At 36.1% G+C, this 24847-nt stretch overlaps 1 protein-coding gene across 3 annotated transcripts in view; it reads right to left on the reverse strand.

Annotated features, from left to right (window-relative positions):
• Window positions 1-24847, reverse strand: part of LOC149563107 (protein N-terminal asparagine amidohydrolase family protein) — a 244334-nt gene that overhangs the window by 63549 nt on the left and 155938 nt on the right. For all 3 annotated transcript variants that reach the window (XM_089826531.1, XM_089826532.1, XM_089826533.1), the window contains exons 5-9: window positions 24690-24789; window positions 24359-24445; window positions 24033-24236; window positions 9011-9189; window positions 801-920 (exon numbers count right to left, since the gene is read on the reverse strand). In XM_089826531.1, the coding sequence (XP_089682657.1) occupies window positions 801-920; window positions 9011-9189; window positions 24033-24236; window positions 24359-24445; window positions 24690-24789 (690 nt within the window). The remainder of the gene's footprint in view (window positions 1-800; window positions 921-9010; window positions 9190-24032; window positions 24237-24358; window positions 24446-24689; window positions 24790-24847) is intronic.

The raw sequence follows: 24847 nt of genomic DNA on the forward strand, positions 1-24847 counted from the left end.
CTTGGAATTTGCATTGTTCTATCTTGATTCTACATTAAGTGTGCAATATTACTCTAATATCCTAACTATAGATCTCTTTACTTCATTACTTTCCTAATGTAAATGATTGTACATGAGTTCCACTAACCTACCTTGGTTTTATATATATGATTTCAATGTTATTTGCAGCTAAAATTAATGTGGTTTCCTCAAAATCTATTTATGTAAATTGAGTTATCTGACCTCATTTTTGGCCAAAGATGGCTTAGATGACAATATATTAATTTTTTTTATAAATCACACTGCATTGATAGTCTCTGTGAATAAGTGAACATAATAATACATTAGTAGATTTTTTTAATCTATTATCATCTAAACCTATCTTTGGCCAAAAAAGAGGTCAGATAACTCAATTACACACACATATGTATGTATATAATTTATTTCTTATTTGTAGCTTAAATAAATGTGGTTTCCTCAAAAAATATGTGTATATATGTAAATTGAGTTACCTGACCTCATTTTTGGCCAAAGATGGCTTAGATGACAGTCGATGAAAAAAATATACTAATGTATTATTATGTTTACTTTTTCACAGTGACTATCAGTGCGGTGTGATGTATAGTAACTCTAGGTATTTAGTATCAAAATCTCCCCTTGAATGGACTTATTAGTTTACTGACTTTATTTCAGATAACAAATCATATTGACAATGTCCAAATTCTCAAAACATATGAGATGGAAAAAAATCATGAAAGAGTTTTTATGATTTGAAAGGAGAAAGATGTCTGAATAAACATTGGCAGTCAAGAGCTACATACCGTCTTTCTGATTCTACAAAATCTGGGCTCTCTGCATCAGGCGAAGTTGAACACTGAAGCAAGAGTTGAGAGTCAGAAAGCTCCAGAAGTTCAGCTGCATAATATTTCCATGTAGGCCTCCTTCCAACATTGAAAAATGAAGATACCTCAGAATTACAAATGTATACATGATGACTTAATTCATACATTCAAAATATTACATTTTTTGTTTTCAGCAGAATAGCATTCCCCATTTAGATAATTTGTTTGAGTGGCAAAAGGTCAAAGTAAATCCTATTTTGCAGTAGCTCTTCCCCCAAATGATTAATATTGTGAACTACATCTACAATGTGTGAATTTTTCACTCTTTGAGGTGGGGCACTCATCATCCACTCCCAACCCCCCAAGTGAAATTGAGGTGAACAGTTGGATAACTGTCAGAATATTTACAAAGTATGAACAAAGGGCTGTCACTTATAAATTTCACTTCAAAAATGAATTGAATTCTTGCCAATAAACATAGAGATGCCAGATATAGAAAACCAGCATTTGCATCCAAGCAATCAGATGAGAAATTATTTTTTGTGTTGACTTTGCGTGAACAGCATAAAAGGTTATACATTTTATAACAGTAAGATATTAGCATGACTTGATACTGCTATGAAATCTATGGAATTATAAATTTATAAAAGATAAAATCAAAGCTGTCCAACTATACTGGGTTTTAGTGATTCTGTTTTAAAAATAGCAACTAGCAATTAGATAGTGTTGTGACGATCAGTCACATCATCGCCCAAGCCTGGGACCCCCTTTCTGTTTTTTCAATTTGCCAACTATTTCCTTATTCTGTAGAGCGCATGTCAGCGAAGACAAGGATTTAATCCTCTATTTGGTAAAAAGTCCGACTCCGAAAATCATGGAGCGCAGTTTTGAGGAAATGGAGGAATATTGTGATGAAGGAGAATCCTTCATTCCTCAAAAATCCCACTTTTCATAAAGCGACGAGCGCAAGTCAGCAGGAGTGAAGGAAATATTGGAAAAAGATTTAATCCTCCATTTGGTAAAAAGCCCGATTCCACAATTCATGGAGCGCAGTTTTGAGGAAATGGAGGAATATTGGAAAAAGATTTAATCCTCCATTTGGTAAAAAGCTCGACCCACAAATCATGGAAAAAAATGTAAAGGCACTGCTGGGAAGCAATTGCAAGGTTGAAGGTGTTGAGCTTGAGATGAGGAAAATTGAAGTAGCAATAGAAAGTATTCATGAGAACTTATTGTGCAGAGAATCAGAAATGTGACAGATTGAGTCCGAAATTTTCACCAGATTTAACAGCGAGGCTTCATGGGGAGAAGAGTATCCAAGAAATGGTGTCTCTTATTAAAAAATGGGGACTTGAGTTTATCGGAAAATCGAGAAATAGTGGAGAAATATTTAAAGAAGATGTTACAGAAAGATATATATAGAGATGTCCAGGAGGTCTGCAGGCGTGTGGTTTTGCAGGAGTTCAAAACATGTGTGGATTCTTGTGATTTCCCAACTCTAAATCTGATTTCAATCTTATTCAGCTCTGCAAAGGAATAGTCAAAGGACAAAATTCTTCATTTTAGAAAAAGCCTGATCCGCAAATCATGGAGCATATGATCTTGGCAATCTTTCTATGAGGGTTTCTAATTGGAAGAATGCAATTTGTTTAACAAATCTTATCATAAGAGATAGCCGCATAACCCAGGTGTATATTCCTCAAGCCAAACCTATTTGTCCCAACCTCGAGACTGTTGATTTGTCCAACAATCTATGTTTGACAAGCGTTGAAGGCTTGGTGGACAGTTTGATAAGACTAAAGCTGATGGATTGCCGAGCATTGAAGACTCTTACATGCTTTTCTAAACTCAGACACCTTAAATATCTTGATGTTAGTGGGCATGATGCACTGGAAAGCCTAAATGTGGAAGGCACGAGTCTTTCAGATGATGTCATTGAGAGAATCATTAACAAGAGTATTGAGAAAGCAGATAACAACATTGAGGAAAGAGAAACAGAAGACTTCACGATAAAATCCTTCATTTGAGAAAAAGCCAGCTTTTTCCATAAAGCGTTAAGCGCAGTTTTGAGGAAATGGAGGAATATTTTGATGAAGTAGAATCCTTCATTCCTCAAAAAGTCCGACTCCGAAAATCATTGAGCGCAGTTTTGAGGAAATGGAGGAATATTGTGATGAAGGATAAAATCCTTCATTTCATAAAAAACCCGCTCCCGTAAATTGATTGGAGCGCAAAATTTGTCAAAAAAATTGTGAAAAGCGGGAATATTGAAAATTTTGAGAAAAAATCCAAAATTTAGAGGAAAAGAATGAAATTCCTTGTAAAGTGAAAGTTGGATTCAGAGAAAAAAAAAAAAAAACGATTTTCCTTCAAAAAGATTATTTTTTGGATTTACATAAAAAAAATTAAATATTAGTTTTACTAATATTTAATTTGATTTTTTTTGAATAATAACCCAAAAAATAAAAGTGGAGAAAAAGTTGCAAATAAATTTGATTTTTTCTTATTTAAATATGGAAATTAACTAAATATTGATTTTTTAATTGATATTTAATTAATAAAAGTAAAAAAAAATCAAAATGGAATAAGAAATACTTAGCTTCATCATGAAGTTAAAAGGATCAAAAATAGCAACTTTTTGAATCAAACAGCAAAAAAGCGACTAGTGGCACAAAAGATGGAAACCTTGATGGTCAGGTAAAGCAATTGCCTAATTTTAGTTTGTAGCTTTAAAAGCATCTTTTGAAGAATGATTTATATAAGATACCCTCTCATTCATTCAAGCTCACACAGAAACTTGAAGAGCAAATCAAGAATAGGAGTAAGATTCAAGGAGTTCAAGGAAGTGGATTTTTTGAGAAATTTTCTGAAATTGTTGAGGACTTTTCTGGGAATTCATGACAGAAGATTTTGAATCCTATCAGAAAAGAATTTTCTTTGTAGTGAGTTGTGAAATTTCATATTTCTCGTGGAAGTGTTAAAAATTGAATCTTGAAAGGAGTGGAAATTTTGGGGAAAATCCAAAAATCTTCAAGTTGTATCCGTTGTTTTTAATACTTTCCTTGCATAGTCTTATGTGTGTACTTTTTTTTTTTTCTTTTGCAGGAAAGGAGAATGGCAAAGCCTAGGGGAACAGGAGAAATGTGAGGACAATTGATAAAGAATGAAAAGAGAGGATTCTATCTTGAATCCAAAATTGTGTCAAAATGGGCAGAAATCGGAGATACAAGCCTCAGCAGCCTTGATTTGAAAGATTTCAACCGGAGAATGCTCGGATACAATGACTATCACCCGACACACCTAGCCACAAGAATTGTGAGAAGTGGAATTTTTGCTGCAGCTGGTTTCCCTCCTTTTCAGCATCCAGAGTTAATCGTAGAATGTACCAAGCACTACAGTCCTACAGACAGAACCATCCAGGATTCTGAACGAAATATTCTGGCAAATTTTTCTCCGGCATCCATTTCTAAAGCATTTGGAATTCCTTCAAATCCAAGGATGGTTACAAAAACACAAGAGCAAGCACTGAGAATCTACGCGTCTGGAATCAATTTCTGTGAAGAAATAGTCAACAAAAGATGGTTGAAAAAGAATAGATCACATCATTCCAAGATTCCTAAGGAAATAGTATGGCTTGACTTGCAGAGGGAATATAGTGACATGGTCATGATGTTGAGTCGCATATTTGGCATGCCTTATTCTTATAGGTTTGAATCTTGGATGTGGTATTTTGTTGAGCAGGTAATGGAGGAAGGCAACAGAATAGATTGGGTTGGGCTCATAAGTGATAATCTAAATGAACAATTGATGAATCTAGAGCATACAAGGAAATTTTACATGAGCTCCTATGTCATCTACATGCTAACACGGAGGACAAATTATGATGGACTATGATGCAAAGGACCGATTGGAAGCAGAACCCAACACCTCAAAGTCCATGAATGTTACCCACAGTTGCATTTGTATTCAAAGGATGATTACATGAGGGTTAATGATATATTTGCCATGCGCATAGTAAGAACACTACAAAAGAGGCCACATATAAGAATGTGAATGGGTGCAATGAAGTTGGTCGAGGAATATGGCGCCTGGTTCATTCAGTTTCCTACCTTTTCATACATCCGAGTTCAAGGATTCTCCACGGAACCATACAAACTTCCCAGGTATCCAACGGACAAGATGGTCTTGTTAGAGCTTACTCGACAACTTACAGCCTATGACAAGATTCAAAAAGGAAAGAAGAAGTTGGGATTGCAGTTTCCAATTTCCGTAGGAGAAGGGAAAACTGTGGTATGCCCATGTCTAAAAGCTGCAGAGAAATCATCAGATGAGCTCCACTTCTTCCGCCTTCGGCTTTATCCAAAGACTACCATTGAACATTATTAGAACATGCAACATATTCAAGGTTCCTGATCAAATGGAGGAGGACCCAAACGTGATGTGAAAGGGATTCAATCCCAAAATGACAGCTCAACCATTTGATTGGAAGAAGAAAGAAATTACAGATCTCGAAGCTCTTTCAGAACCAGTCTTAGATTTTACAAAGTGGTGGATCAAGCATAAGGTTGAAAGATTAGTTGCACCAGCTAATGGATTCACATATAGATTGCTTGGCCATAGACCACTTAAGGATGAAAGATCAAGACAAATATCTGAAGGAACTGTTGAAGAAAGGGGAACTCCATCCGAAGATGTAGGAACCAAGAAAGGGAAGGAGGTAAACATGGAGATTCTCCCTCTTCTCCAAGTCGAACTCCAAGTGTCTAAGAGATAGAAACTTTTGAAAGGCAGGATGTAAGGACAAGTATAAGGAGATTTGAGCAAGAAGAGAATTTGGATAGGCCAATTCATAAATGCCTATGAAAAGTCCATGCAAGAAAGAGGGAGAGATCAAGATATTGCTACAAAAGAAAGTCTTGCTACGATCTTAGAGCGAGAAATGATTAATGATGGAGATGGTCCACTAGAGGAAGAAACCCCAGGAGTAGCAATACATCTTCCAAGTACCGAGGCCATAGTTCCTAAGGTTACGATGGATAGTCCAGGAGGTGAAGAGGAGATTGACATTCGTGCAGTCCAAAGGAAAGAACAATTGGTAATTCCAGGGGCACAAAGTATACCCATTCTAGAATGGTTGAGGCAACGAATTCAATTGCGTCAACAAAGGGAGGTTGATCCAGCTATTGAATTACACGAAATTTTGGACCGATCAAACCAATCAAAAGAACAAGGTAAAGCAAAAAGATATACTAAATTCATCAGAGGAGAATCGAGATCCAGAATCTTGCAGATTGCGACTCCCACAGTTGACAAAGGAAAAAATCAGATTGCTCCAGATGAATATCATGTTACGGAAGTAAATCTTGGTCAGGCCTCCCGAGAGCAAATATTGGAAGAATTTGATGACTCCACACAGGCTTTGAAGGATAGGTTGAAGAAAGTAGAAGGGTATAAAACGCAGAAAAGAGAAATTTGGGCCTTATGTCAGTACATCAATAACTTGCCTCATCTAGTAAGAGAGGAAGGTCCATCATTTGTCCCTCCAACAGGTGTTTCCAGTGAAGTGGTAGGTGATATTGACAGAATCAAGCAAATTGCTCAGGGTGCAAAGATTTGGATCAAAGGAATTCAGGAGGTAGCCTTCAAACATGCAGAAGAATTAGTGCAAGGGCACAATAGGGCATTGACTGCAATCTCTAGGATCCAGTGCATGGAGGAATCATGGGTGGATGAGCATATTTACCAAGAAGAGGTGATTGCTGACATTCAGAATCTGATGGATACCCTAAAGCAAGAATTGATTGATGGTCGAGTTATCAACGAGGGGGATGTCTATGATTTTATTCGATGGTACAGTGCAATGATCATGGCTAAGGAAATGTTTGAGAGCTTTACCAAGGAATCTAGTCGATGGAAAAAGATTGTTGATAACGTCAAGCAAGGAATATCAAATGCAGTTGCATCCTTGTTATCACAGAGATTGGCGGAAGAAGAGATGACAATTGATAATCTGAAAGTCAAGTTAGAGGAAATCTTTCAACTAAATGTATATGGAAGAGATGATTTTGAGAACTTCTCCATCTTCTCAAATACAATGCACACTACCAAGGACTTACTACCAGATTGGGATGAAAGCTTGGGAAAAGCAAAAAGAGCAATTGCAGTTCTAGAATTCAAGCAAGAATCTGCACCAAGCATCAGTAGAGAGGAGTTGGAAACAGTGTTAGATCGATTTCGATCTTTCAGCCGAAAAAATCAAGGATAGATGCATTAAATGCATAGTGGGTGCGCATAGGGATCATTTATTACACCCCACTCCTTAAATGAGCATGCATAGTGGGCATTTATTACCCACTATAGTAGTGGATTTCTTGTGGCATTAATGTAGATTCCTTTCCATTGCCCTAACTCTAATTAGGGCTGATGTGGCACGATCTTGGCCATCGGTTATTGTGATCATCCGGGCAACCCGTTGTAATCGAGGACCTATATAAAGGCCTCATTTCTCATTTGAAAAGGGAGATTTTTATGAGATTGTTGCTATGAGCTGCTGAGATAATAAAGTTTTCATTGAAGTTTGGTGAATACTTGATGTGTCTTAGTGCTTGCTTGTTTTCCTAAATTTCTTCAATTAGATTAAGTTTAGCATAGTCAATGTGTGGTGATTACAATGAAGAATATGATGGTGTATTGATGAATTCCTTTGGTTCATACTTTTGACGTTTTAGTGATTCTAACTTGTCGTGTAAAGTTAGCCTAAACCCCTTTCATGCATATGCTTAACTTCTATCATTCGTATACATTGTTCTTTATGATGGCGTATGCGGTGATATGAAAATCTTTAGCATAACCCTTGAAGATTGCACCAATTCACGTATAGTTGTAGTATAACTTGGCAAAGCGGAATTCGGTAAATTGAGGAATTTGTCCACTATAGTACTATTTATTGTTATCACTGCCCTTAGGATTAGAATAGAATTCCTGGATCCTACCTTATTGAATTTATGCATATTCTGTGAAAACTCGCAAAAAAGCACTTCGTTGCAAAACCTTAAGATAGCTGCCACATCCAGTATGGCTTGAAATGAATATGAATAAACACGTAAGGCCCCTTGTGATCATCAGCAAATCACATCAACCACCGATCTTATCCACAGTCAAGACCTGGCATTAAAGGAACCTTGAAGTCATTGTATGATCTTCTAGCAATCTTAGCATACACAAGACTTTATTCAAGAGAGGATAAGATATTTCGGTATTTTGTTCTACTGTTTGGTGAGTCATAAAACCCACATCAACAGATAGTGACAGTCACAATCAGCATAAAAAGACACTTTTAAATTTTATCTAGGGTCAAGCATTGCTATGACTTGGAGTATAATCTGACCAAGGCTGATCCATGTAATTTATTTAAATGCCAAAATGCTTCAGAATTAAGAAAAATTTAACTAATCAAATTTGTAATATTTGCTTTTAGTCTTTTGAATACTAACTATGGAAGAATTAGATGCTATCCAGTAACCCAAAATATAAAACAAATGTCAACATGACTATAGCTGAACAGGTATAGAATAAATGATGGGGGAAATTCAATTATCATCAAACAGTTTGAGAACAAAAACCAGAGTATTAATGACTGATGATGTATTTCAAGTGATAAAATGGCTTGAAGTCAGAGAAAATAACTCATAAATATTGGATAAACTAGAAAGCATGCCCTACTAGAATTCTACTCTTTTAAGGAAAGACCATCTCAGTTCACGAAAGAGTGAAGTTAAACATTAATTTTCTTCCTTAATTCAATTTGGTCCAGCTAAGGAAGAATTTTAGCGTCAGCATGGTCATGTTTTTATAAATCGAATGATCTGTCAAAAAAGGGAAGTCAGATTTCTTGGCAGAAACTGGGAAATAATTGTGCAATTTTAAGTGCTAGTAAGAGCTCCTTGTTTCAGAAATAGTTGGGTGAAAATATAGGAAATTTGATGACATAAAAATACATAAACCAAACTAAAAATGAAAAAATGAATTGTTGGTGACCACAAAGAATTTGAAAATGTGACCACTCTAGATTGACCAGGGGATAAGGAGAAATGTATTACACTCATTAATATTTATTATCAGTGACCTTAAGAAAATCCATCACAAAATTGAAGAGCTAAAATGAAACTACAACGTAAAGATTGCCTTACCACTTACAAGGGGTGATGACAAATCTATCAGAGTGTGTATCATATGTTTCCAGCAAACGGCCTTCCCAAGTGGAATCTTCGAACGAAAAGGATACTCTAAGTCTTCGGACAACTTCGTCAGGACATCTTGCACTTCTATCAAAGCTGGCAGGCATTACATTACCAGTGACTGTGTTCACCTGGAGAGATATTCAAATCACAATTACCAAAGGGAAGAATACTTGATTTCCAATGAAATGGCCAGAAATTGAAAAAAATCAAACTACGTCCAATGAACCCTGAAATCTAGATGTGAACATAACACATTAAGAAATTGAAGAGCTGTGATTTCCCCCTGTGATGTTTGATAAATGATACCAAGAAAATTGCAAACAGATTTACATGCTGATTAAGTGTGCTAGATTGCTAGTACATAAACGTAATATATCTTGATGCTCTTAGTCAGGTGGTAAAAGAGGAGAATTCAGATATTTTTTCTTGTTTATTTCTTCTTAAGTTCTCAAGTTTCCTTATCACTATAAAGATACTTTTGTAATGATCCATTGCCGACGTCACTTCCAAGGAGATTAGCTGGCCGTATGGTGTTGTCTGTGTACTATAGGAAGGCCGTACAGAAGGTATGGAGCAAGGCCATATGGTGGTGGAGTAATGTCATACGGTAGTGGAGCAAGGTTGTACGGTGGTGTAGCAAGGTCATACAGTGGTGTAGCAAGGTCATATAGTAATGGAGGAGGTTGTACGGTAGTTGTGGTGGGGGGCCATATGGTGATTAGGGAATATCGTACGGTAGCAAGAAACAAAGAAGATGATGGAGGGATGTTCATATGGGGAGGATGGAAGGGAGTATGGAGTTGAGATATCCAAAGGTGGACAGGTACGATGGGGAAGAGTGATGAAACAAATATTAATCGAAGCTGAATACACAATACCTTCACCAAACATAGACGAAATCCAATACAAGCAATTGCATTTCAATGGAGAATATGTATATTTGCTAAAATGAATATTGTTCACATTTGCTAGATCCGAGTCAAGAAATACACAAACGGAATAGTGTGAGGATTGAATCCCACTGAAACCGAAGAAAACCAAATAAGGAAGATCTCACTTCCAAAATGGCAAAGAATACTGAACTCCAACAGAAACTCGCGGTACAAGGTAAATAATCAAAATCGCATACCAACTACTACCTACACGTTGTGCTTAAATACCCTTCAAAGGAACTTCTTAAGGGTTTACAAACATAGCCGATGGCCAAACCTACGGAAACAATAAAATAAAAATGGGTCTAAGATATACTAAATCAATCTTCCCATGAACAAATGTTTGATTAATTAATTATTCTATGACAGAAACATTACAGTCCTTTTGTCCCAAAATTTGCTTGTCCTCAAGCAAATGCAATGCCAGATGCTGCAGAATGTGTTCACCTTCCCAAGTTGCGTCATCCAATGGCAATTGTTTCCAACGTACCAAGTATTCCCTCAGGGTAGGGTTTCGCAATCTTCTTACACACATTCATGATCTTGGCCAATTCCAATACGAGCTTCCCTTCTTCATTGAGCGGTGGAAGATCTATAGTTATTGCGATGTTCTGCCCCACGACTTTCTTCAGGTGGGAGACATGGACGACATTATGGATGCGGCTCCCTTCTGGAAGTTCTAGTTCGTAGGCAACTTCTCCGATGTGACGAGCTACACGATAAGGACCATAAAAACCTGGCTTCAATTTTTCTTTCCCTTTTACCTTTAATGAGGATTGCATGTACCATTGGAGTCTGAGATAGACCAAGTCTCCCACTTCGAAACTTCTCTCAATTTAGTGTCTGTCAGTGCACATTTTTGTTGATTTTGTGCCCTTTGTAAGTTCTCCTTCAAGAGTCTTAGGATGTCTTCTTCTTCCTGAAGCCAGTCCCTCGCACTTTGTGCACAATTGTCACCCAGCACCATGTTGATAAATGAAAGGAGTTCATACTCGTATAGTGCTTTGAAAGGTGTCATCCCAATGGACATGAGATAAGTGGTATTATAACAGTATTCCCCCATATGCATTCATTTGACCCATGCCCATTGTTGTGCCGAAACATAGTTCCAGAGATAGCCTTCTAGCAATTTGTTCACAATCAATGTTTGTTCGTTTGTCTGAGGGTGGTAGCTAATACTTGGTGACAAGTCTATTCCTGCCAACCGAAACAATTTTGTCCAAAAAATACTGATAAACTGACCATCCCTATCACTAACAGTGTTTTAGGGTAATTCATGTAGATGAAAAACTTATTTGAAAAATAAGTCTGCTACCTGTGTAGCCTAAAAGTTTGAGGGGATGGCGAAGAAGTGTGCATAATTCGTTAGCCTGTTCACCACCACAAAGATACAATCCTTCTCGTTTACTTTAGGAAGTCTGGTGATGAAGTCCATAGAGATGTTTTTCCACTTCCGTTCTGGTATAGGCAAGGGCCGTTGTAACCCAACAGGTAACATGTGTTCGGATTTGTTTTGTTGACAAACTACACATTCCCGTACATACTGCAATACATCTCCTTTAAGTCCCTTCCATGAAAACCTCTCCCTGAGCTCTCTATCGATTTTGAGAAACCCTGGGTGTTCGGCTAAGGGTGAGTCATGTATTTCCTTCATGATTTTCTGCTTCAGTTTCAATTTAGGCACACCAAGTATATCCGATCCTTATAGTAAATGATGTCATCCACCACCTTGTATTGGTCATCCTAAGTGTCATCATCCATTAGCTTACATGCAAATGCGTTTCTAGAATATTCCACCCATAGTTCAAAATAGCGTCAATAAGTGGCCGATAAATCAACTTCTTGTGAGAAGTTCGGAGTGGCGAGAAAATACAAGTTTTCGCACCAAAATCTCAGTCAAGAAGTGCCATACTTCTCCGGAGAAGTTGAAAAAATCTCACGAGTAGCCCAATGAGATACCATTTAGTGGCCATTTTAAAATTTGTAGCCTTTGGAGGAGAGAAAGGTTTGGTGGAGAAAAATAGTTATTGGAAGCCTTGTAGATTTATTGCAAGTGGATTTGAAGTGGATTCAAAGAGATTTTTGAAGAAAATATCGATTCAAAAGAGGGTGGTTTTGCACCGAGATTGGATGACATTTAGGAGGGCAGTGAGAGTGAGGACAATTAGGACACTGAGAGTGAGGATATAGAAGATGAGTCATTGCTAGCGCCAACACCAACTACATCTAGGATTGATATTGAGACAACTACAACCACAGCCGAAGTGGACTACTAGGGCTAGACCGCTTCCCACTCCCATAGTTTTTAGTAGAGCTACTAGGAAGAGGAAGATGCAGACTAATTTCATATTGTACTTGACATTTGTATTTATTTATCTTTTTACAATGATTATTTGCTATTTTTAGTTTGCTTCAAACTTCAAAGTCTTTAACTATGGTTGTCAGCCATCAACATTCCATATGAGGATCAGATTTTGTTATGTATTGCATTTATATAATATCTAGATCAACTTTTTTGGTTTTTTTACTCATTTACTGACTCATTAGATGCATCTCCTTATCAAATTTTGCAAAAAAAAAAAGCATTTTAAATTAAATTTGTCATTTTTTAAATTCGCAATATTTTCTTCAGAAGTTACCGATTTATCTCCGATATTTGCAAGAAAAGTCTTTTTTTGCCTCGCCAATAAGTGTGCTTTCCAATCAATTGAGATCTGAGATAGTAAATAGATGGCAGGTTTTCTTGACAAGACATTTGCAAACACATTGTTCTTCCCCTTCACATATTCAATGTTGAAATCAAAAGCCTAAATCTTACTTACCTATTTTTGTTGCCTTCATTTAGATCCCGTTCCTCCAGAAAATATCTCAAACTATTATGATCGATACGAACAAAAAACTTGGTGCCTACCAAATACTGTTGGAAATTGGTTAGTGCATGCATGATGGCCGACATCTCTTTGTCATAAATGGAATATAGACGCTTCGCTTTTGTAAGTTTTCAACTCTCATAGGCTATAGGGTGTCTATTTTGCATTAATACTGTGCCAATTCCCTCTCTAGATGCATCACACTTTAGGATGAATGGTTGTGTGAAATCAAGTAAGGCGAGAACCAGACAAGTGCTCAATGCTTCTTTTAATTTATCAAAAGTACGTTGCGCTCTTTCATTCCATTGGAAGGAGCCTTTCTTAGTTAGATTTGTTAATGGTACACTGAGTTGAGAGAAACCATTTACAAACCTCTGGTAGTAATTGCACAAACCTAATAACCCTCGCAACTCAAAGAGCAATCTAGGTGGGGGCCAATCCAGGATAGCTTGAATCTCCTCTTGGTGGACCTGCACTCCATATTTGTTGACAACATGCCCTAGGTATAATATTTTAGTCATTCCAAATTCACAATTGGATTGCTTAGCGAACAAGGAATGAGCCTTCATGATCCCTAGGACTTCATTTAAGTGTTTTAGGTGTTCTTCCCAAGTTTTTTTGTAAATAAGGATATCATCAAAGAATACCAGCAAGTACTTACATAGTTGTTTGTTGAAGATGCGATTCATGCAAGATTGAAAAGTAGTTGGTGCATTCATTAATCCAAACGGCATGACTAGGAACTCATAATGCCCGTAGTGACAATGGAAAGCCTTCTTCTCTACATCTTCCCGCATGCAGATCTGATGGTTTTTGAGAACAAAAATCTATTTTAGAAAAATAAATCGCACCATGCAACTCATCCAACAATTCATCGATCCTAGGAATAGGGTATTTGTTTTTTATTATCTTCTTATTCAATGCACGGTAGTCCACACACATGCACATTGTCCCATCCTTCTTTTTTACCAAAACCACTGATGATGCAAAAAGGCTAGAGCTGGGATGGATCCATCCTTTCTTGAGCAGCTCTTGAATTGTCTTCTTGATCTCATCTTTGAATTTCTCAAGATGACGGTATGTCGTGGTGATAACTGGTTTGGTGCCATCTTCCAACTCGATGGTATATTCAAACCCGCAATGGGGAGGTATGTTGGGAGGAATGTCTATAAAAGCTTTATCATAGGTACTCAAAATATTTTGAAAATCATCATCCCTATGGGGGTCTGTTGTCCTTTTATAGGTTCCACCAAAACTAAACAATGTATAGCCCATGCAATGTCATCATGCCAAAAAATTGCCTCCATCCACTCTATTGAAACTTCCTTCGGTCCCTTGTTGGTCATTCCACAGAGAACAACCTTTTTTCCCATCAACAATAAAAGAGAAGACCATATGTTTGAAGCTCTGAGTGTATTTATCAAGTGTCTCCATCCACTCTATGCCCAGAATAACCTCTATATTATCTAGGTCCACTATAAAGAAATCCCCCGTCACAGTGTGGTTAGCCATGGTGATACTCAGTTGGGGAACAAGGTGCGTACAGGGCAAAAGTGTCCCTCTGGTGACCTTGACCTGGAATCCCGCATGCATCTCAGTATGTAGACCCATTTGTTTCACCAAAGATGAGTTTATGAAGTTTAGAGTGGCTTCGCTATCGAGCATCACCATGACGCTTTGTCCTTTAAGGGTTCCCTGTACACGAAATACTATACATCTCGAGCTCTCGACTAAGGCGATGGTTCCTTCACGTCATACCAATGTTGCAATTCTCTTCGTACAGTTCAAATTAACCATTTTGGTGTCCTCATGGGGATGGTTGTCTTCTATGGGTAGATCCTCCTGATCATCTTCATCATTCGATATGACTTCAATATAGTGTATTTTTCCTTCACCGAGGCATCTGTGCCCAGGCTCCCATGGTCCCTTGCAATTGAAGCATAATTTCTTCCTTTGTAGCTCTTATCTAGTAGCTTCATCCAACAAAGACTTCTTCAGCAAAGGTTTGATATCTTTGTCCTTCGGAAATACTGGCAGTTTGGAGTGTGAGTAACCTTGAGAGGATGATGTCAATGATGATGCCATGCACTGAGCCTTTTTTATAGCCTATGAAAGGGTGGTAGGATTGAAAACTTTTACCCAACTTCTCAGTGGTTTCGTCAGTCTGTCCATGAAGAGCACTATCCGTCTCCTTTCGGAAATGTCTGTGACCAAAACAAAGAGTTTCTGAAATACTGTGATGTATTGGTCAATTGATCTAGTTTTCCTTAGTTGTGTCAATTCTTTGAAATTAAGTTTCGGATCTTTACCATCAAATCAATTTATCAATCTTTTAGCGAATTCTGCATAAGTATTTATTTGGTCATGCCCTAGTGTGATGGTGCCATGATGCCACATTCATGCACCACTCCCTCAAAGTGTAGTGCTGCAAAGTTGATTGCTTCTTCTTACATTGGATTAAGTTGCAAGTAAGTATCGGCTGTCATTACCCATGCTTGAGCAGATATGGATCCGGATCTGTCAAATGGTGATAGATTTATCTTACTCAACTTTCTTTTGAGATCATCGTTAAAATATCCTCGGTTTTCGCCTTCGGAATATCTCATTCTTAGTTCTGTGTAATCTTTCTAGGATATATCCTCCTCCAAATTTGCATTCTTGTAGTCTTCTCTCAATTGTCCTTGAACTTCCTCAAAGGTTGTCTACTTTCCTCCGTGTGGTACCTCCATCCGTGCAGGGAAAAACAACATGGAAGGTCGAGAGCGTACTGGATGAAGGTTTTCCTTATCCGACACCAAGTCTGCGCTATGACCATTTTGTTCACCGGATATTTTATTGTCTACCAATTTCCTAAGAGTTTCTTCCATAAGTCGCTGACTATCATTGATCTACACCTGATCCCTCGAAAGATCTCTTAGTAGCCATGAGTTCTGCAGCAGTGGGTTCTTGTTCTACCATTCTATCAAGTAAATGAAATCTTCTTCTCTTCCGGCTATAAACTCCCATTCACTGTCCATAGGCTGGCAGGATGGCTAGTTTTAATACCACTGTAATGATCCGTTCCTGACATCACTTCCAAGGAGATTAGCTGGTGGTACGATGTTGTCTATGTACTATAGGAAGGTCGTACAATAATATGGAAGCAGACTAAACACAACAGAAAAGGCCGTACGGAAGGTATGGAGCAAGGTCGTATGGTGGTGGAGTAATATCGTACGATAGTGGAGCAGGGCCATAAGGTAGTGTAACAAGGTCGTACGATGATGTAGCAAGGCCTTACGATAGTGGAGGTCATATGGTAGTTGTGGTGGGGGTCATACAGTGATTAGGGAATGTCATACAGTAACAAGACACAAATAGGATGATGGAGGGATGTCCGTACAGAGAGGATGGAAGGGTGTATGGAGTTGAGATATCCAAAGGTGGACAAGTATGGTGGGGAAGAGTGATGAAACAAATATTAATGGAAGTTGAATACACAGTACCTTCACCAAACACAAACGAAATCTAAGACATTGCACCTCACTAGAGAATATGTATATTTGCTAATATGAATATTGTTTAGATTTGTCAAATCCAAGCTGAGAAACAAACAGATGGAATAGGGTGAGGGTTGAATCGCACCCAAACCAGAGAAAACCAAATAGGGAAGATCTTGCACTTTTGAAATGACGAACACTACTGAACTCCAATAGGAATTCGCAGTACATGAAAAATAATCTAAATCGCATACCAACTACTACCTACACACTGTGTGTAAATACCCTTTGGAGGAACTTCCCAAGGGTTTACAAATATAGTTGGCAGCCAAACCTATGGAAACAATAAAATAAAAATGGGTCCGAGATATACTAAATCAATCGGCCCATGAACAAAGGTTTGATTAATTAATTATTTTATGATGGAAACATTACATATTTCATTTTTATGTTTTTATTGTTAAGCACAAATCTAAGCTTATCAAGGTTCATTCATAGAGCCTCATAAAACTAGAATGTCATTTCATATTCTTGAAATTTCAAAGCTGAATTTATTTCATGGCATATCAATAATGGAGGTGAAGCTCTATTGGATGACTCTTAGATAGGTCTTACATATCTTAGCAGCTTCTTTGGCATGGAAGAACCTCAAATGCGGTCATTTGTTCCTTGAGGTCCTTGGAGCACTTTTGTCAAGGACCATTGTGATGCAACTAAGATTAATGGTGTTTGGTTGTAAGCATGGAAACAATTTATAGACCTTTATTTGAACCAAAAAAAAAAAAAATCTTTTAAGAAATCAGCTTAAATTGGTAAGACTAAGGATTCAAATATTATTCAAACAAGATTATTGATCTAGAATGGGAATCCTATTAGTCGATATTAGCTTAATTTAGGATAATCTAAATTGTGTAATAGTGATTTCTCTCCTCTTTGTGAAAAGCCAACTGATCTTATTTGGAATAGTGAAGCTCCTCCAAAAAGAAATTATTTGTTTCATTAGCAGGTTCTTGCGAGATTCTTACCTAAGATAACTTGTGGAATATGGGTTTCCATGGTCCTCCATACTGTGTTCATTGTCTTTGTGAAGAATAATCAGTTGATCATTTGTTGTTGCAGTGCTCCTCCTCTAAGAGAATCTGGAACTCTTTGTTATTACATAAATTAGTGTTTAATTTGCCCCTTTTTAGACAGCACACAACTGAATAGTGTGTAAACACCATTCTTTGAATGAGGAAGGGATTTTAAAGAGCACAAGAAATGATAACATTCCCTTAAGTGTAGAAGCTAAAACAATTCTAGAACTAATTGGATTTCTTTAAGCATGCATTACAAACTGAAGTTAAAGCCTGTTTTTTGTTCTAGATCACATGGCCATTCAACACTTATGGTGCAAATAGCATAGAATACATCATAGTTAAGTTATATATTAGCAATGTTGTACTTAAGGTGTGTCAACAAGTATGATTATGCCTCATCAGTTGATTAAATTAGTTATCAGAATTGCTAGTGGTTGGAATTCATGGAGAATCATCGTCAAGTTTCTATAGTTCATTTTTAGTTGAGAAAGGGGATCATATGTTAGAACTACTCCCTTACTCCAGTACTGTCCAAGAGCATTGAAAGAAACTACATGTCATATGAAAAGTCTTTTGAATTACTCTGTTATTCTTGTATGAATCATATATGTATAAATTTAATTTACTATTCTTGAGATAATTGTATATCCATTTAGCAAAAAAGCATTTGGAATTGTTGCCTTAAAGAAGTTGGGTTGAAATCACCATATAAATAGGGCAACAAATTGAAGAATTTTATCCAATCAAGGAAGATAAGATGAATTCATACAAGACTTGGTAAATCTATGGGACACATAAGCCAAAGAAAACATGCTGAAGGAAGCCAAATGAAGGCAAGTTTCTCAAGAAGTTATTTATGATAAATCAAGAGTGAATGAGGTGGATATACTCCTTGCATATCTACCAATTTTCCTCGCAAAACATTTCATAATACTTCAAGATTTGTATGAAAGATGGAATCTTGAAACACAAATACAACAAACAAGATAGCCTTATGAGCACAAGAATCAACAAAAGGAAGAGGAAGATGAAAGAAACACAAATCATTGTCACTCCCAATAATTAATTAATGCTTTTCATACCCAAATAGCAAGAAGTGAAACAACCTCTCAAGATTTCCGAACAAGCAAAGGAGGGGCATTTAATACAAGAAACTGAACAAAACAAAACTGTATGGAGGCGCCCTTTCCCAAAATGTAGTGAAAGCTGAAACGTGAGTCAAATCTGTAAAGAAGAAAACAACAACCATGTCACGACCCCTCTATGCCATTATTTACAAATTTTCGAATATTTATAGATGATTTAATAATGTTGCCATTATAAATTTTACTTTAATTTAATGGTTTTAAATTTTGTAGTTGTCGATTGTTAAACTAGTACATGATAATCTAAAATACTGAAACTTTGGATTTTAGACATAATTATTTAAATGATAGCACAAATTTTTAAATTTATTTTTTAGTTGATGACTCTTAACCTTCTAGATTGAATTATGCAAGTATTTGGTGATTATTTAATTTGATTCTATTATTAATTAGAATATTTGTTGTAAATATTTGAATTTGTCCCTCGAGTATGGTGACTTAAATATTTTGTAAATATTTAATTTGGCCTCCCAAGAATTGTTTATTTTTGTGATTATTTAATTTGATTTAGTGGATGTGTTTATTTAAATACTCAGCGATTTTTTTTAGTTAGTCTCTTGAATGATATTTATTTAATTATCTTACAATTATTTAATGTAGTCAATCTTTAATCTCTGTGTTACATCCCAATTTTTGAACTGAAACATAGACTCAAGAATTCAAAACAAATCACAATAATTACATCAGATCAGTGACTTAGACAGCCAAATGAATACAAAATAGGCTCCCAAACTATTCTTTATTCAAGCTCCAAAGGTAGTACAATAACACTCATCAAACCAGTTACAAAGAAATTTGCAAAAATATCATGGACCCAAACATAATACTTCAGAACTGCCTCTGCATAAAAAATGGAACCCTTACAAATGAGCCTCAAGCTCATACTAATGCATTTTTACATCTAATTGCATCATAAATGCAAGACACCAACTCCTTGGTCAAATCCAGTCTTATAGGCCACAATTGAGCCCATCAAAAGTATTCAAAAAGGGGCAGATATGGCTCAAAAGTCATGCCCCAAAAATATCATCATAGATGTCCTTATAATGCAGTCATATCCCTCAAAAAGCGCTCAAAAATCTCTGAAATGTAATAACTCTATCTGACTTTTCATCCCATCACTATGTAATCTTTGCAAAAAAATATTTATTAATTTTAAAATACAAAAATAAGTACTTATTTCAATATATTGTAATATTTATTGAGAATTTATAACTTATTATTCTTAATAAATTTATTAATAATAAATACGAACTATATTGATATTGTTTAATTGATTATTAAATCAACTTAATAATATTAATATAGTATATATTTATTATTGATAAATGATTTCATCAAAAGTAATAAAATATATTATAAATAATAAATATTTTTATAGTTTTAAAAATAATAATAACATTTTAATATTTTAGAACCAACTATTAATAAAGTGATTTATAAAACATCACTTTGATTAATATTGATTTACATTCAAATAAAGTGGGCAAAAACACCACTTTGCCACTTTGCATAAAGTTAAACTCACTCTCATGAGTATGAAGGAGAAAAGGAAATGAAGCAAAGGCAAAACAAAAAGAAATGCCTTCCATTGACTTAGCAAAAAATTAATAAAGGAAAAGCCTTTTCCTTCACATGGACATGAGGAAATATTAGGTTTCTTCAAAACCTAAAACATATCATTCCTCCATTTTCATTTTATTTGATTTTGCTTGAGCAGTCACCATGGGAAAAATACGAGAGGGTTTGAAGAAGAAAATGAGTTGCTGTGTTGTTCTAGGTCTCTCTCATCTGCGTTTTTTCTGAACAAGTTTTTGGAGCTTATTTGCATATCACATATTGCTTGGCGTTTTTTGGATTAATGGCAGATTTTTGGGCACTTTTTCCTCTTGCTTCACTGGTGTTTTTTGGAGGTTTGATCATTTGTATCTTTCTTCCTTGCTGGGCTGCCATGGGAGGAGGAAATGGAGAGTTTTTTGTGGCTGCAACAGTTGCATCTCCTGTACTTTTCTTCAGATTTGAATCCCTACTCTTTGCTGGCCGCCATGAGAAGATATGCAAGGGCTTTCTTGATGTTTTTTTAAGCCATTTTACAGCTCAAATATAGAGTCTTTTGCTTCATTTTCTTGGGTTCAAACAGTAGATATACTTGATCTTTTCCTCTTCCTACGTTGTCTTGGCTGGAGATTTTTTTGTTCTTAGCTGCCATGACAGTCATTTGATGGACTTTAAGGAGCTTCTCCTCATTTTTGTTGTTAATGCCACTATGAAAATAATAAGAGTTTCCATAGCTTGAACTTGAAAAAAATGTGCATTTCGAGCTCATCTTTCATCCTCAGATCAGCTCATGGTGAGTATTTCCTTGTATATTGACTCTATTTCTCCTTATAGAAATGTGTTAGAAATTTGTTCAAAGCTCCCCTCGGGATTCATGACAAAGGCTTAACTGCCTTCTGTGTACTATAAGTTGAGTGGTTTTATCAAACATTGACAGATCGGTCTTTTGGTGTAATGGCAACTCCACTCTAACAAGTGGTATCAGAGCTTGGTTACAAGTTTGAATCCTCAAACCCTCGGGTAATGTTGAGGGAGAGATTGTTAGAAATTTGTTTAGCGCTCCCCTCAGGATTCATGGCAAGGGCTTAACTACCTTCTATGTACTCTAAGTTGAGTGGTTGTATCGAGTATTGACATATTGGTCTTTTGGTGTAATGGCAGCCCCACTCTAACAATATGGATGAACCTCAACAAAATTATGGAAGATTCTTCTTTTTAAAATGTAGCCATGGCTGTAAAAAAACATTGCCTAATAGACGCTCTCTTTATTTCATGAGGATTTATTTCCATTATGCCTTCGAGTTGGGCTTAAACTTGCAGCTTGTTGTGGCTCTGTTTTTCTTCTATTTCCATATGGTCATTTCATTTTGGGGCTTGGATCTCTATTTACTCCTGCTATTTTAGTAGAATGACATATATGAAGCAATCTGACAGTGTACTACTACATTCTTGTGATTTTGGATCTGCACATTCATCTTTGACTGGAAACCCTCTAGATTCACCCAGTTTGTAACAGTATTAAGAATTTGTGCCAAACATTCTGCCTAGAAAATAAACTATCAGCCTTGTTTAGCGTAGAAGCTGATGTTGTTTTCTAAATGAGATAGACAGCTGCTAGAAAGATGCCAATATTTGGAACTGCTATTCTGAAAATGCTTTCTGTTTTTTCCTTATTTGTGGAAGGCTGCCATAAAGCTGCTCTATTCTTTTATAGCTATGTTCTCATTGTGGCAGCTCTGTAATAGTTTGACATCCATCAATTTGAACATATGCTTTCTTGTGATAAAATTACTGTTACAACAATAACTCCACAACTTCTTTAGTAATAGATCTTAACTTCTATTATCCAAAACAGTGCATCATACACCCATATAAATATGAGTTGTCTTTAATCACTTGTCACTGACTGTAGCACATATAGACTATATGTCACTCTTCTGATTGCAACAATATTATCATTATATTTCATAAGCCTTCCCTTTAAGGTAGGAGAGACTCTGTCTTACACGTTATGGCTGGTCATCCTATTTTGCGACTGGATTTTTACTCAAAACTGTCAGTTGCAAAATATCCACCCAACAGTATATTGATGTGGAGTGTACTTTATACTTTTCAACTGCATTACTGATTCCTTTCTATGTTGATTATCAAAGGCACTTACATGCATTGCACTTTGATTACTTGTTACTTTATCTCTTATAAGAGAGCTAGAGTCAAACCCTTGTGGGAGCCACATTTACATCCACTCGCTAATTAGAGCACCTGTTACTACACATGGACACATTAGCTAGAGAGTAAATCAGGATTTGTATTTGAAAATGTGGATGCATGTGCGTGGTATAATGATGAGGTAGGCTGGTTATTGTTTAGATCCATTGGATCTAACTCCATCTTTTCATGTGATTGCAGGATTTAGCGTTGGAACGTAGGAGGACAGCAGTAGCAAGGCATCTAGAGCATGCGTGTTCAAAGCGAACAACAATATTGTCAGTCATTCAGGCAATGACTGGCCCCTATGACTCTTATACCTTGTTCTTCTTTTCACTTCATGTTTTGAAATTCAAGTTCTGATTTTCTCTTTAGCTAGTTTCACAGCTTGTGTGAAACATTTGAACACTTTGATCAATAAAGAAAAACTCTTTCAGAAAAACTTGTAACCCTCTTCTTCTTTTAAATGCAATGTTTCAGCTCTTTGGTTTATATGTTATCAAAACTCTTGTATTTGGCAAAAACACAAAAAATGCACCTTTGATTGGCATAACTATGGCTCTACCTGAAATTTTAACCAAAAGTGAAAATTTAGGTAACAGTAATTAATAATTAAACATAAAAATTTTAAAAAAATTAAATGTGAATTCTTTATTGAGTTGTTATGATCATTCTTCTGGTCAACCTATTATTCTCTTATAAGGACAAGTTGGTCCTTACAAACCATAACATTTCCACCACAAAGAAACATACAAAGGAAGAGTGAGAAAGAGAGGGAAAGACACTTACTGATACCAAATGAAGCATCGTTAGATCTTTCTAACCAAGTGGATAATTCAATAAATTCATCAATGGCCAAAGAAGAATGGGAGATTGAATTGGAATATTCATTGACAGAAGTGTTCAAGAGTAATCTTCAACATATCAGAAAATTGTTAATTGAAGAAGAATTGGTGCTTAATGTAATCAGTCCAAAACTGTTGCGCCAAAGACGTATAAAAGAGAACCTAAAGGCATTTCAAGTGTGTGGATTGTTGAAGTGGGTCAAATTAAGGATTCTAATGTGGCCAAGAGTGCAAGAATAACACGTGAGTATCTAAATCAAAATTCCCACATGAGCAAGTTCCAAGAATTAAGCCCCCATAAAGTCCCAATCTTGAGAGGAAAAATATGCCAAACTTATTAGTAATGCATATGAGATTTGATAGGGCATTGCAGGACTTGTCAAACAATATGGGCAACAAATGGCCAAGATGAGAGAACATAATAGCTACAGTACTCTTCAACCATCTCAAGGGGTATAGCAATTGACTGATACACAAAAATTGAACCAACTTCCAAGACTCCCTGGGAAAGATTCAAACTAGGCCCCAATATTGACATTTAGCTATAGTCCTCTTCAACCACCTTAAGGGGTATAGCGATTGATTGATACACAAAAATCGAACTTTCCAAAAGTACCTAGGAAACATTTCAAATAAGCCCCAATATGACATAAGAGGAAATTCCTCAATACATGAATAGGATAGTAGTTTAATTTAAATTGAAATCATGAAAATGGAGCTAAAATCATTTTAAGGTTTTATGCTGTAACAATGATTTTTTTAATCATCTTCATTAAAAGAAAACCTCAGATATACAAGCTTTTATATTCACAATGAATAAAAATATAAAATATAAAAAAAGAGTAAAATAACTAACCACAAAACCTCTAATAATAGGGCGTGATTCCCCTTTAGGCCCTGTTGATGTATTATGATTAAGAACACAAAATGTCTGAAGATGGAAATTCTGAGGCATGCTTTGCATGGTTTCAACTATTTTTAAACAAAGAGGCCAGGAATATCCATCCAATACTAGCTTTTCCTTGTATTGGTCCAAAATCAAGGCACCATCACAGCTATGCTGCACAGAAAACTGATTGTATTACTATTGATTATCATTTCAATCATAATTATTACAAATGGCAAGGTAAAAATTTAAGTGTTCATCTTTAGTCCCAGTGCACATATGAGAGGATATCTTACAGCATTGTTTGTCATAGATTTTTCATTTTTGAAGATTTTGTTGAAATGCCTTCCGCGAGTATCATCAAACCCTCCCAAAAGATGCACCTGCAAGGTTCCAAACTTGTATATCAATCATGTACAAGTATCTGTGCTAAAAAATACCCATATAAAATATCTGACTTTGACATTAAAAATGAGAGACAAGTTCTTTCAAATAAAATGTCATTAAAACAATGCTCCCGTGCATGATTTGAATCACTCTTTTCTACACTCATGTAGTAAAGATTTTAAAGGATAAAAGGAATCAATGAAAATTCAAATTGATAAAGTGAGAGCAAAGGAAACAAACATCTAAATCAGCATCCTTTTCTCCACATATAATTCCTGCCAACATTTGCAGCAAACCCAGTTTCACAATTTCCGGAGAGTCAAAATGAGCAACTGATGTCCTGTAATTTGCAAAAAGAAATAATGATAAAAAAATCAATATTCCAAGTCTCCACATAA

This window comes from Cupressus sempervirens, chromosome 4 (assembly GCF_028749045.1).
Source record: "Cupressus sempervirens isolate cs-2001-9-10 chromosome 4, ASM2874904v1, whole genome shotgun sequence".
In the NCBI taxonomy this organism is placed as follows: Eukaryota; Viridiplantae; Streptophyta; class Pinopsida; order Cupressales; family Cupressaceae; genus Cupressus; species Cupressus sempervirens.